The sequence below is a fragment of the Canis lupus genome, chromosome 5 (genome assembly GCF_048164855.1).
Source record: "Canis lupus baileyi chromosome 5, mCanLup2.hap1, whole genome shotgun sequence".
Lineage (NCBI taxonomy): Eukaryota > Metazoa > Chordata > Mammalia > Carnivora > Canidae > Canis > Canis lupus.
Window position 1 is genome coordinate 60,033,108 of NC_132842.1, and position 13,487 is coordinate 60,046,594.

The 13,487-nt window shown below is 45.4% G+C and overlaps 1 protein-coding gene across 9 annotated transcripts in view; it reads right to left on the reverse strand.

Moving 5' to 3' along the window:
• The window catches only part of NLRC5 (NLR family CARD domain containing 5), a 79,297-nt gene that overhangs the window by 52,200 nt on the left and 13,610 nt on the right, over positions 1-13,487 (reverse strand). For 5 of the 9 annotated variants that reach the window (XM_072827006.1, XM_072827002.1, XM_072827004.1 and 2 more), the window contains exons 2-5: positions 8,078-8,179; positions 6,849-6,906; positions 3,459-3,765; positions 2,571-2,630 (exon numbers count right to left, since the gene is read on the reverse strand). In XM_072827006.1, the coding sequence (XP_072683107.1) occupies positions 2,571-2,630; positions 3,459-3,765; positions 6,849-6,906; positions 8,078-8,082 (430 nt within the window). In that variant the 5' untranslated portion in view covers positions 8,083-8,179. Of the gene's footprint in view, positions 1-2,570; positions 2,631-3,458; positions 3,766-6,788; positions 6,907-8,077; positions 8,180-13,487 lie in introns of those variants that run through there. The other 4 variants (XM_072827005.1, XM_072827001.1, XM_072827000.1 and 1 more) reach the window with 4 other exon arrangements.

A 13,487-nucleotide genomic window follows, 5' to 3' on the forward strand; every position in this document is an offset into this window, starting at 1 on the left:
GATCTCCTGAGGATCTGAGATTGTGGGGTGGATGATTCCTGTCAAAGCCTGTTGATGTTATTGCCATAAAAAGCCCATACTTCTACAGGAATAAAGGTTCTGAATGCACAACAAATGTCAGATGCAATGGTGAAAGACAGAAAGCTTTCTCTTTAAGATCAAGGATGGCTGCTTTCACCACTTCTATTCAACATAGCACTGGAAGTCCTAGCCAGAGCAATTGAGCAAGAAAAAGGAATAAAAGGTATCCACATTGGAAAGGAAGAAGAAAAATCTTTTTGCAGATGACAGGGTTATCTGTTATATGTAGAAAACCTTAAAAATTCCACAAAAAAGTTTTTCAGAACTAATAAATGAATTCAGCAAAGTAGCAGGATACAAAGTCAACCTGCATAAATGAGCTGCATTTCTACACACCATGAATACCTAAAAGGGAAATTAAGAAAACCATTCCATTTATGAAAGCATTGAAAGAATGAAATGCTTAAACATTAACCAAGAAGGTAGAAAACATGTACGATGAAAGCTACAACACATTGTTGAAAGAAATTAAAGAAGGTGCAAATAAATGGAAATGCATCCCAGGCACAAGGCCTGGAAGCCTTTATATTGTTAAGATGACAGTCTTACCCCAAATGATCTACAGATTCAACACAATTCCCACCAAATCCCAATGACCTGTTTTGCAGAAATGGGAAAACCAATCCTAAAATTCATATGGAATCCCCCCGGGACCCCAAAGAACCAAAATACTCTTAATGGGGAATGGACAATCTTCTCAAAAAATGGTACTGGGAAAACTGGACATCCACACACAAGAGAATGAAGTTGGACTCTTATCTAATATCACATAAAAAAACTAACTCAAAATGGATCAAGGACCTAGATATAAGACCCCAAGCTATAAAACTTTTAGAAGAAAACATGGCAAAAGCTTCAGTACATTGGATTTGGTAATTATTTCTTGGATATGGCACCAAGGCACAGGTACACAAGAAAAAACAGACAAAATGGGCTTCATGAAAGTGAAAAACATATTATGCATCAAAAGACACTATCTAGGAGTAAAAAAGAGAACCTAAAGAATGAGAGATATCTGCAAAACATATATCTGAAAAGGGGTTAATATCTAGAATATGTAGAGAACCCCTAAACTTAACAACAGCAAAACAAACAAGATGATTTGAAAAATGGACAAAGAACTTAAAGAGACATATCTCCAAAGAAGGCATAAGAATATCCAATGAGTACATGAAATGTGCTCAGCACCACCAATCATTGGCGAAACACAAATCAAAATTAGAGTGAGACCAATATCACCACACACCCATCACGATAGCTACTATTAAAAAAAGCAAACAGAAAACAAGTGTTGGCGAGGATGTGGAGTGTTTGCAATCCTCATGTGCTGTTGGTGGGAATGTAAAATGGCATTGCAGATGTGAAAACAGTATGGAAGTGCCTCAAGAAATTAAAGATCAAATTACCAAATGACCCTGGATTCCAAAGATATACTCAAAAGGAACTGAAAGCAGGATTTTGAAGAAATATTTGTTCACTGATGGTCACGGCAGCATTATTCACGATAATGAATAAGCAATCCAAGTATTTATCAATGGGTGGATGGATAAGCCAAGGGTGGTGTACACAGATAATGGAATGTTCATCAGCCTTCAAAAGGAAGGAAATTCTGACACCTGCTACAACATGGAGGCACCTGAAGGACATGATGCTGAGTGAAATGAGCCAGTCACAAAATGATTCCACTTATAGAAAGTAGTCAAAATCATAAAGAAAGAAAGAAAGTAAAATGCTGGTTCCCAGGGGCTCAGGGAGAGGAGACTGGGAAGTTACTGTTTAATCGGGACAGAGTTTCAGTTTTCCAAGACAAAAAGGGTTCTGGAGATGGATAGTGGTGACGGCCACACAAAAAGAGTGGATTTAATATCACTGAACCGTATACTTAAAACCAGTGAAGACAGAAGTTCCATGGTATGTGTATTTTGCCACAAGAAAAAGAAAAAGAAAAAGAAACAGAGATTCGGAGAATAGAGTGTGGCCTGTGAATCAAGAGGTGGTCACCATTTGATCACTGACCTCTTGTTGTTCCTTCAGAAAATCAGTAAGAGGTGGCCAGGGTGTGGAGGCAGTCTGTGGGTCAGTATTGGACCCCAGAGCACCTGAATGATGAAGGGCTTGAGTCGGTGGGTTTGGGGGATGAGGCCTGGGGCCTGGGGACAGGATGAGAACCCGCTTCCCCTAGTGCAAGAGGACAGGATCCTGGCATTGCCCAAGGGCTGACAACTTCCCACTCTCTCAGGAAGCTCCAGCTCCGACCTCTGGGAACAGGTATCGGGGCAGGCCAAAGCCTTTAGATGTTCAGAGGGGTAGGAGGTATGGCTAGGAGCCATGGGGTGGGAGGCAGGGAAATGTGCAGATGTGCTTGGGGATGAGGAGGCTGGTTGAAGGGGGATGACTGTGCCTAGCCACCATCAGCCTCCTCCCAGCTCGACGCGGGGACTGAGTGTGCCCACCTCCCACACCTCCTCATTCACAACCCCAGGCCTCACCGTGGTGGAGCTGAGAGGCAGGTTGGCTTTCTTCACCAGCCCCCAGCTGGCTGGGGAACCCTGAAAGAGAGGGGGGAATGTAGCATGCTATGGGGATGTGGCAGGCTGCCCTGGGACCAGCTCTGGCCCGGTGTCTGGCTCAGGCTTCATCCAACAGGGTGGGTCCTCAGCAGGGAGAGAAATAAGGTTGACATTCAGCAATCTGTGGAAGGCATAACCGGGGAAAGCAGTCGTGGGCAGAAATGTGCACGTATATGCAGGTCTGCACACGGACAGGTATGTGTGTGTGTATGTCTGCATGGGCATGTGTGTTTATGCACATGCATGTGTGATTATACACACAAACATGCACCGTGAACACCCTGCACTTCCTATACTCAGCCTTGTGCTAGAGCTTTTGAGTGGGTTCTTACTTCCTCTCCAAGAACACCGTTGCCCCTCACTGTTCTGCTTCCCCACGATGCTGTGTAAGCACAAGGTGCCAAGAAACATCTGTGGAACTGAACAGAGTTCAAGGCACATGCCCATCCCCAGAGGCTGGAGGGCTCTCCCCATGGCTGCTCCTGATCTTGCTGCAAAAAGAAACTTCTTAAGCATTGTGGGCTATTTGGAATTTCTTGGCAGAAAGGAGTCACTGGTCCTTTTTCTCCTTGTACCCAGCTTTTCCACGCAACTAGGGTGAGGCAAGGTGGAAGAAGGGGTCTTCTGGGTCCTCAGACATTTTGGTGAAACTAGAGAATTTATTGTGGAAAGGGCTCAGAAACAAATAATTTGTTTGGCTTGACCATGTCATCTTTGTGTGACTCAGGTGGGTCCCAGCCTGGGCCTCCCTGGCCCCCCATGATGGGGGGTGGCCAGCAACTCTGTGCCTCTCCTGCCTGCTCTTACCATCTCCATGGCCCCAAGTGCTCAGCAGTGGCACCTCCAGGTCCAGGGGCACATCGAGCTCCATGCACACACAGTGGATGAATGCCTGCCAAGTGGCCCGACCTTGGGTGTGCAATCTTCTGAGCTGTAGCATGACCCTCTGTGTGGTGTCCTGGGCCTCGTCCCCGGAGCTCAGGTCCATCTTGGGGAGGAAGAACTTCACCTTGGCATTCAGCCATTCTGGGTCTTTACTGAGCAGCCTCACGAGCCAGCTCCACAGGTTAGTGGTACCCAGCTGGAAGCTAACGTGGTCCATGAGGAGCTGGCCCTGCAGGGACAGAGTCGGCAGGTGAGCTGGGGAGCAGGCAAATTGGGTGACAAGTGAGGTGGATGGACAGGTGAGCAGGGGGACAACTCAACTGGATGGAAGGCAAAAGGGATAGCCAAGAACCATCTCCCACATCTGGTGGGGGCAGGAGCTAGGCAGACAGGTGGCTTCTTCATGGAGTCTCAATGCCTGTGCCCAGGGATGGGTTCCAGAGAACAGCCTGCTCCTTTTACACTCCTTACTGCCCGCTTAGTTGTGCCTGAGTCCTGGCTCTGAAATGGTCCAGTTCATCCCCTGTGGATGGTCCCCTAAGGATGCTTTATTTTTTTCTCGTTTCCATGGACCTATTTGTGCTGCTCTCTGTCTAAGCTAAGCTCATGGCAGAGACAACTGGTTGTCACTCCTACTTTGTTCTCCACTTCCTCTTTAGTATGAGAACCCCTGAATATTTCCTGGTCATCTGGAATAAAGTCTATTTCTCAGACTCCCTTGCAGTTAGAATAGGCCATTTTACTAAGTATTGGCCAATGGGATACAGACAGAAGTGCTGTATACCCTTCTTTGCTTCCTCCTGTTGGTTGGAATGTCAAGGTGATGGCTGAGCCTTGGGCAGCCTACTGGATCATGAGGTGGAAGCCAGTGCCAAAGAAGGCAGAGGGTAAGGCTTCCCACCTGTCCTGAACTTCTCTTACATAACAAGGAAATACATTTCTATTTAAAGCACTACTGTCAGAGCACCTGGGTGGCTCAGTCGGTTAGGTATCTGCCTTTGGGGTCCTGAGATCAAGCCCTGAGCAGGGAGCCTGCTTCTCACTCTCCTTCTGCCTGTCGCTTCCCCTGCTTTGTGCTCTCTCTGTGTCAAACGAATAGATAAAATATTTTAAAAAGATATTGAATTTATAAAACAAATAAACCACTTTTTTAAAGGGCTTTTTGCTACTCATAGTGAAATCAAATCCTAACTAATACAAAACATCTCTCTCTCTCTCTGCAAATTCTCCCCTTCTAAACTGGCACTCTCAAACAACCTGCCGGTAGGAGTACCAATATAAGGCAAGGGACACTTACACAGCAAAGCTTTAAATCTTTTTTTTCAAGATTTTATTTATTTATTCATAGAGACAGAGAGAGAGAGAGAGAGGCAGAGACACAGGCAGAGGGAGAAGCAGGCTCCATGCAGGGAGCCCGACGTGGGACTCGATCCCGGGCCTCCAGGATCACACCCCAGGCTGCAGGCGGCACTAAACTGCTGCGCCACAGGGGCTGCCCCACAGCAAAGCTTTAAAAAAATTAAAAATTGATTCAGCAATTCAATTTCTAGCACTCTAGCCTTCAGAAATAATTACGGCATACATAAAGATTTTACTTACAAAGCTGTTCACTGCAAGATTATTTGTAATAGATAAAAGTTGGAAGCAACCTAAATGTCCAAAAATTAAGGATTTGTTAACTAATTGGTGGTCCATCACGTGGTGGAACATATGTAACATTTCCAAATATACTTTTGCAGAGACCCGGCTTCCAACTCTGAAAAAAGTGGGAGGCTTACCCAGGAGAGCAGCCTTACCAACTCTCAGAGGCTGGGGCACAGAACTCTGTGTCCTGCAGTTCAGACTGTAGCTGCTCCCCTTGACTCCTGGCAAAGGCCTATTGGGCATGTGTCCTAGCCCCCTCTGGCCATACTTTGGCAACTGGACTAATAGCCACAGAGCTGTAGAATTTGTGAAACATGCTCACATGCATGGGGTAGGCAAGGATCACCATCCCACATGAATGGATGGGAAGACGAAGGCCAAGGGTATACCCAAGGTCATATTAGAAGTCCATGGCAGAGCCAGGCTCAGAACCGAGATTTCTTGCCTGTTGGGGAGATAAATTTCCTAGACCTTGGAGCCCTGGATGGCACCAGACAAGGACTAAGTCTCTGGACTCTGTGTGATCTTGGTAAGAGAATGTGGTTATGGCCTAGGGCACAGCTTCTCTTCTGGGCTACAGTGTTCAAAGTCCATGATGTGGCCATAAAGAAATAAGCCAGAATGGCAAGCTGCCAGGTAGAAGCAAGGAGTGTCTAGGTGTATAATTCTGGGGAAGTCCCTTGCCCTCAAACCTGTCCTCCTGCTAGTTAGACACAATGCCTTGGTTTCTACTATTGGTGCTTAGTCCCCTTGGGGAAAGCCATCACGCTTTTTAAGGATAACCATCAGTGGGAGAAAAAGCACATTTACAGTATTCTTGGTCATTGAGGCTCCTACAGAAAGTAGCCTTGGAGACAGAGGATTATAGTAGAAAGATTCTCAGCCCCAGAGTTAGGAGACTAGCATTCCTGATCAGCTCTGTACCTAATTCTCTGCAGTAGGCATTAGGGCTGTTCACAGATATTCTTTCTCCTTTTTCTAGGCCCTTGGTAGAAGAGCACTTCCCTGCCCTCTTGAAGTCAGGTATGGCCACAAAACTTGCTTTGGTCAATGAAATATGCTAAAGATTGACTCATGTCATGTCTGTGAAGAAGTATTAAGAGCCAATGTACGATTCACAGTGCTTTCTTTTTCCTCTACCACAGGGATCAGCGGTATTGCAGAACTTGGCGGCTCCTGGCCGCAAGAGGATAATGTGGAACAGAGGTCCTAGTTGATTGACAGTAGATAAGAAGTAGGAGCAGAAGTAAGCTTTTGCTGTCCTAAGCCACTAGGACATTGGTGGTTGTTACTAAAGCATAAACTAGCTTATCCTAGCTGATATACTCATGCTCTGGCCTTGAGTAAGTCTACTGTCTAGCAGGGCTTCAGTTACACCATCTATAAAATGGGTAGACTGGATTCTGTCTCAAGGCCCCCCCCCCCCCGATTTTCTGTGTCTGATGATTTTCACTCTCAAGCTGAATGGTGGCTAAAGGTAGACTTGTCATAGGAGGGGCAGCCCAGTGAGGTAAATCTGGATGGGAAGCAGTCTGGATAGGGAGTGGTAGGGGAGTGAGGGAATGGATTGGAGGGGAAGAGAGGAGGTAAAGGGTAGAGGTCACCTACTTGGCCTCCTGGTTCATCATAGGTATTCTAGGGTGTCAGCAGAGATGGTCTCATGAGTACCTGAGCCATGTCCTGTGCTCTGAGCTGGATTTGCAGGTTGTTTCCATAGCACAGGCTCCTAAAGAGAGGAGACAGGGCACTCTTCTCAATATTCCAAGTCCCAAGAGGAACGCTGTATGGCAGGCACCAGCCCTTACCCCTCTTCCGGAGACACCTCTGAGGCATTCGACCCAGAACAGTCCCCTTGCCCTCATGCACAGCTCTTGTTCTTCCCCAACCACATCTCCTTTTGTCCCCTAACTGTGCACAGCCCAACTCTCTCTGGTGTCACCTCCTGCCATATGTGGCCCAGAGGAAGCCCTTCTTCTTCCTCCAACTCAGACATTCACCTTCCAGTGATTTGTGGCATCAGAGTATGCCCATCGAATCCAGCAGACTTTGGACAATTCATTCAGATGATAATGGAATAATCCTCATCACTGATGCTAACTTCCTTTCCCAGTAAAACTCTCAAAAGGATAAGATTTGCTATCTTCTATTACATTTGAAGAATTTTTGAGGCAGTCAAGAATAAACATTTTTTAAAGGATTTTATTTATTTGAGAGAGACAGCATGAGAGAGAGAGAGCGAGAGCACACAAGCAGTGGGGGGAGGCGGATGAAGAGAGAGAAGCAAATTCCCCACTGAGCAGGGAGACTGACACAGGACTCGATCCCAGGATCCTGAGATCATGACTTGAGCCAAGGGCAGATGCTTAACTGACTGAGCCACCCAGGCACCCCAAGAATTAACATTCTCCTTAATGAGAAATCCCAGAGGCATTAATCACTGCTTCGTCAAGAACACAATGAAATGACACCCTGGCACACATGCCTAACAGAGATGTTGTCCAACAATACAGAAAGGACCAGAAGAAAAGTGGCTGGAAAGTACGTGGAAGGAAGGAAGAAAGGAAGAATGGCAAAAGATCAGCATGTGCACTGACTGTGTATCTATGAAGGGAGAGCTTTAACTGTGAAGTTCCAGGGATTTCAATAAATCTATGTGAATAGGGCGCCTTCAAACACGGCAGAGGCTAAGTCATTAGAAAGAGGAAAAGACAGGTTTGTGACCTCCCCCAACCCCACCCGCCACCTCCGTCTATACATGGACGTGTACAGTCTTAAATGTGACTGTATTTGGAGATGGGACCTTTGGTGTCTGAGTCATGAGGATGGAGCCCTCATGAGGGTTCAGGAATCTTACAGGAAGAGGCAGGGGGAGAGCCTGCTTCCTCTCTGCTCCCTACCTCATGAGGATACAAGGAGACGCTGGCCATTTCCAAAGGTAGGGTGTCCTCGCCAGCCTGGATCTGCTGGCATTTTGGTCTGGGGACTTCCTGTCTCTGGAACTGTGAGAAGTAAATGCATATTGTGTAAGCCACAAGGACAGACAGGACAAGTGTCTTATAGGCCTTAAATATTTCATAATAAACATTTTAAGTTAGAATGAGATCAAAACGAGAAAGTGAAGACAATTATATCACAGACTATTTGTTGGGAGAGGCAGACAGTAATGGAGAGGCTTCCAAACATCATAAGGCATCTTATTAAAGTGCCTAACATAAAACTTTATGGAACAGTATTAAAAATAGAAAAAAAAAATCAGCCAAAGGAATGGAATTGCTTTAAGCTACTTTAGCTTCATACTCATTTAAAACACACCAGTTAACCAATGGTATTAAAAGAAGACATATGGGGATCCCTGGGTGGCGCAGCGGTTTAGCGCCTGCCTGCCTTTGGCCCGGGGCGCGATCCTGGAGACCCGGGATTGAGTCCCACATCGGGCTCCCTGCATGGAGCCTGCTTCTCCCTCTGCCTGTGTCTCTGCCACTCTCTCTCTCTCTCTCTCTCTCTCTCTCTCTCTGTGTGTGTGTGACTATCATAAATAAATAAAAATTAAAAAAAATAAAAATAAAAGAAGACATATGGAAAAATACATAGTATTAACACACATGGTAATACAAGTGTTTTAAATTTAATAAATTATTTCTCAATTAAGTAACTGAATGAAAATGTTCTGTATGGAAACTAGGTGCCATCTCACACCCCCACCAAATGGCCATAATGAAGGAAAAAGCAGTCCAAGTGTCGATGAGGACGAGGAGAAATGGGAACTTTATATACTGCTGGTGCAGATGTGAAATAGAGTGGTCCCTTTGGAAAACAGGGTGGCAGGTCTTTAAAACGTTAACCACAGAGTTACCACATAACCCAGCAATTCCACTCCCAGACCTCTCTCCAAGTGAAATAAAAATAGACATTCACACAAAAACACGTATACAAATGTTTGTTTATCCACAATAGCCCAACAGTGAAAGCAATGCAAATATCCAAAAGCTTGTGAATGGAGAAGCAAAATATACTATGTTTATACAGTGTGATATTATTCAGCAATAAAAAGGAGCAAAGTACAGATACACACTGCAGCAAGGATGAATCATAAAAATGTTATACCAAGCATAAAAGCTCCCAAGTTTATCATTAAGTAAATTCTTTGTGCGTGTGTGTGTGTGTGTGTGTGTGTGTATTTGCATACACAGAGACCAGCTCTAGGGCTATAAAACAGTGACAGGATTTTGTCCAGGGAGGGGGTACGGAGGACTCAGGCAAAGAAGAACCCTCTACGCTACACTCTTTTGGACCAGTTTTACATTTAAACTTTTTAATAGGCACATTTTTATCTAAAAAAAAAAAAAACATAAAGACATCTGCATTGAAAATTAGATGGGGCACCTGGGTGGCTCAGTCAGTTAAGCATCTGACTCTTTTAATTTTTTTTTTATTTATTTATTATAGTCACACAGAGAGAGAGAGAAGCAGAGACACAGGCAGAGGGAGAAGCAGGCTCCATGCACCGGGAGCCCGACGTGGGATTCGATCCTGGGTCCCCAGGATCGCGCCCGGGGCCAAAGGCAGGCGCCAAACCGCTGCGCCACCCAGGGATCCCAACATCCGACTCTTGATTTCAGCTCAGGTCATGATCTCAGGGTTGTGGAATCGAGCCCCACACTGGACTCCGTACTCAGCAGAGTCTGCCTGAGATTCTCTCTCTCCTTCTGCCTCCCCACAGTGTGTGCTCTTGTTCTTTCTCCCTCTCTCTCAAAAGAAAAATAAAAAGAATGCTCAAACATTAGTAGAGCACACAGTTGCAGATGATATTTTCCTGAACTTAGAAATCTGGTATCTTCACATTTAATTTAGTTTAGTTTGCTTTGTCTTTTTCTCCTTATTAGATTGGCCAGCAGCTGCTGTCTCTTATGTTTAAAAAGACAAAATGAGGGCACCTGGGTGGCTCAGCAGTTGAGCATCTGCCTTTGGCTCAGGTCATGATCCTGGGGTCTTAGGATCAAATCCCACATCAGGATCCCCACAGGGAGCCTGCTTCTCCCCCTGCCTATGTCTCTGTGTCTCTCATGAATAATAAATAAAAATCTTTTTTTTAAAAAAAAAGACAAAACGAAATTTTAATTTCTCTTTATTCTGTGGATTTTCTCTTTTTTAAGTTATACACACACACACACACACACACACATATATATATGTGTATCCTGACTTCTCTTCCCTGATTTACTGAGACTGTTACTCATTAAGTTTATAAGTGAGTCGATTGCTTAAGTCATTTCTAGTATTTCCATTCTAAAAAATAATAAGAGAAGCCACTTTGGCCAATTTCCATAAGTTTATGTCAAGTTTATGTCAAATTTACATTACATTGTTAGTAGATTATAATGTTGAACTGAGTCATTTAATGGAGGGGTAAGTTATTCTTTAAATCTTTGCCATTAATTTTTTGTTTTACTCTACTATACAAAGAAATAGTCCCATGCAGTTTCTGCTTTGGGGAAATATGTTGAAATTTTCCTTTTTTGCTTGACATATGACAAATTTTAAAATATTCCATGACATTTGTAAAGTTCTTTTTCAATAAATACGGATTTCGATCCCCCAAATTATGTCAAAATAAACTCTAGATGGGGCCAATATTTAAATGCAGAAAGTTAAACTGTAGGAGTACTAGAAGACTAAGTGTTCAACTTACAATTCAGGAAGCTGTATGTTGAATTTTCTGCATTTTTCTATGTTATAATTTCACAACAAAGCAGTTAAAATTTTTTAAGTGCTGGAAGAAAACATGGGGAAAAGTTTTAAAAATAATTTCAGAGTGGAGAGGGTATAGCTGAGCATGACACAAAACTCAGAAATCATAAAAGAAAAAGGGAATGAAATTGATCAGCTATAAATTAGAACTTTTATACTGCCAAAGAGTACAACAAATAAAGTGAAAAGAGAAATGGCAAACTGGAAAGAATATCTGCAAGCTGTATCACAGAAAAGGACATGAATGTTTTTAATATACCAAGAATTACTACAAATCAATAAGAAAAGTAGACAAAAGAACAGTAGACAAAGAACAGAACTGTTTACAGACAAGGAAATAAGAATGGTTCTGAAGTGTACATGAAAAGATGCTCAACTTCACAGGAAGTGAAAGAAATACACATTAAAATTAAAAGAGATTATATGGTTTTTCAACTCTTAAATAGTCAAGGAAATTATATAGCTGGCAAAGTTATGCATTAACAGGCATTTCGATGCATCATTAGTGAGAGTGTATGGCAATAAAACTTTATCTATAAAAACTGCAAATGCCACATAACCACACCTTGCAATTCCATGCTCATGTATTTATTAATAATGTGCAAAATAACACACATTCAGGAATACTTAATGTGGCCTTGTTTATGGCAGTAAAAGATGGAAGAAACTCTAAATGACCACTGAAAAGGAACTGGTTAAATTATGGCAACAGAATTCCCCTCAGCCATTAAAAAGGAAGAGGCTGAGCGATGTGGGTTGATACAGTATGGCACTCATACCACATGTGTACATTCCCCTGGCCAGAGTTATTTCTAACACTCAGCCCTGGTCTAGCCTGGCCTGATTTCTGTGTAAACCTCCTATCAGCTTCCCACTGCCTCTCAGATAAAGTCAAACCATGTTAATACACCTGCCACAAAGTAGATACACGTTCAGTGGCCAGGAAATGTTCCAAGGATGAATAAACAAATGGCCTTTCATCACCTGGTTGCTGGCCACCTCCCGGCCCGGCCCTGGGACAGCACACCTATCCCACAGTGGATGGGGGATGGGTGTACTGGCTGCCGGGGCCGGGGTGGGGGGGGTGGGGGGGGTGGGGGGGTGGGGGGGGTGGCCCGGGAGCAGCAGGTGAGTGACAGCGAGCAACATCGGTGTCTCTATGTGTGTACTCAAATCTACCAGGCAAGGTCGTTGGGAGATGAAGCAGGTAAAATCCCCGACATGGCATCTGGGCCACAAGAAAGGCTCTGAACATGTTAACTATTATTATAAATGGTGCTGCTGTTTGCTCTGTAACCTCAGCCCCCACCACAGGGTACAAGGAAGGAAGGGAGGGATGGTGGAAAGGACATGGTTTGAATCACAGACTTCTGATTGCTGTTCCTTTGGCTTCTTCCCTCTCCCTGACTTTCCCAGGCTTGGATTATGGGGGGAACCCCCCAGGAGGCTGGGTAAACCTGTCTTGTTGTCCATTGGCTCGCTGGGGCTTGTCTCCTCATCTCTACTAGAGAGGCCCCACCTGCCTTTCCTGTGCTCGGGGGCTGGAGGGGAGAGGGGAGGGGAGGGGAGGGTCAGGCTGATGGAAGCCGCATCCCTATGGCACTGGCAGGCCTGGGTTCTGCACCTGGCTCCTGGGCCGGGGTGGGAGAAGAGGGGACAAGAAGGGAGCAGCTGAGGATGGCCAATGGGGAGAGAGGGGCAAAGGTAGAAAGGGCTCGAGTCTAACCTCAGAACCAGAAAGGCTGGTTGGTGGGGCCATACAGAAATGTCCCACAGGGGACGCCTGGGTGGCTCAGTGGTTGAGCATCTGCCTTCGGCTCAGGGAGTGATCCTGGGGTCCTGGGATGAGTCCTGCATCAGGCTCCCCGCAGGGATCCTGCCTCTCCCTCTGCCTATGTCTCTCTCTCTCTCTGTGTATCTCTCATGAATAAATAAATAAAATCTTACAAAAAAAGAAATATCCCATAAAACAGAAAGTGCCACTAAAGTTGGCTTCTCGGGACCGAGTGGACAGCCAGGCTTGTGGACTCTGGGGAAAAGCAGATCCACAGAAGCCACAAGTCCTCTCAGAATGCCCCACGCCAAGCCCTACCGGGGGTGATGACAGCGACCTGGGGCCTGTGCCCTCCCCCAGGGCTGGCCAGCTTCCATCCAAGGCTTCAGGGGAATGCGGCTCTGGAAAAGACCTGGCTGCACGGTCCATGCCAGGCCCATTTTATAGACGGGGGGTGGGGGTGGGTGGGGGCTAAGACACTGCTGGCACATACAACAAATAAGAAGCAAAGGCAGGGCCAGACTGACCGGATGGGCTCTTTCTGGAAGATGCAGCCCCACCCCAGGAATGGCCCTCCTTTCAAGCACACCACTTCAGAAAGATGTTAGCAGCCATTTCCTCCCTCACCCACAAAAGCTGGTGGAGCAGGTGAGAGGGGTCCTTAACACAGCCCATTTCCGCAGGGTGGGGGGTAGGGGGGGTGACGATGTGGGTTGCCTGTTCCTTGGGAAGCCATCATCTTCATTGTCATCACAATGGCAGGGTCCTCCAGGACTTATACTTCA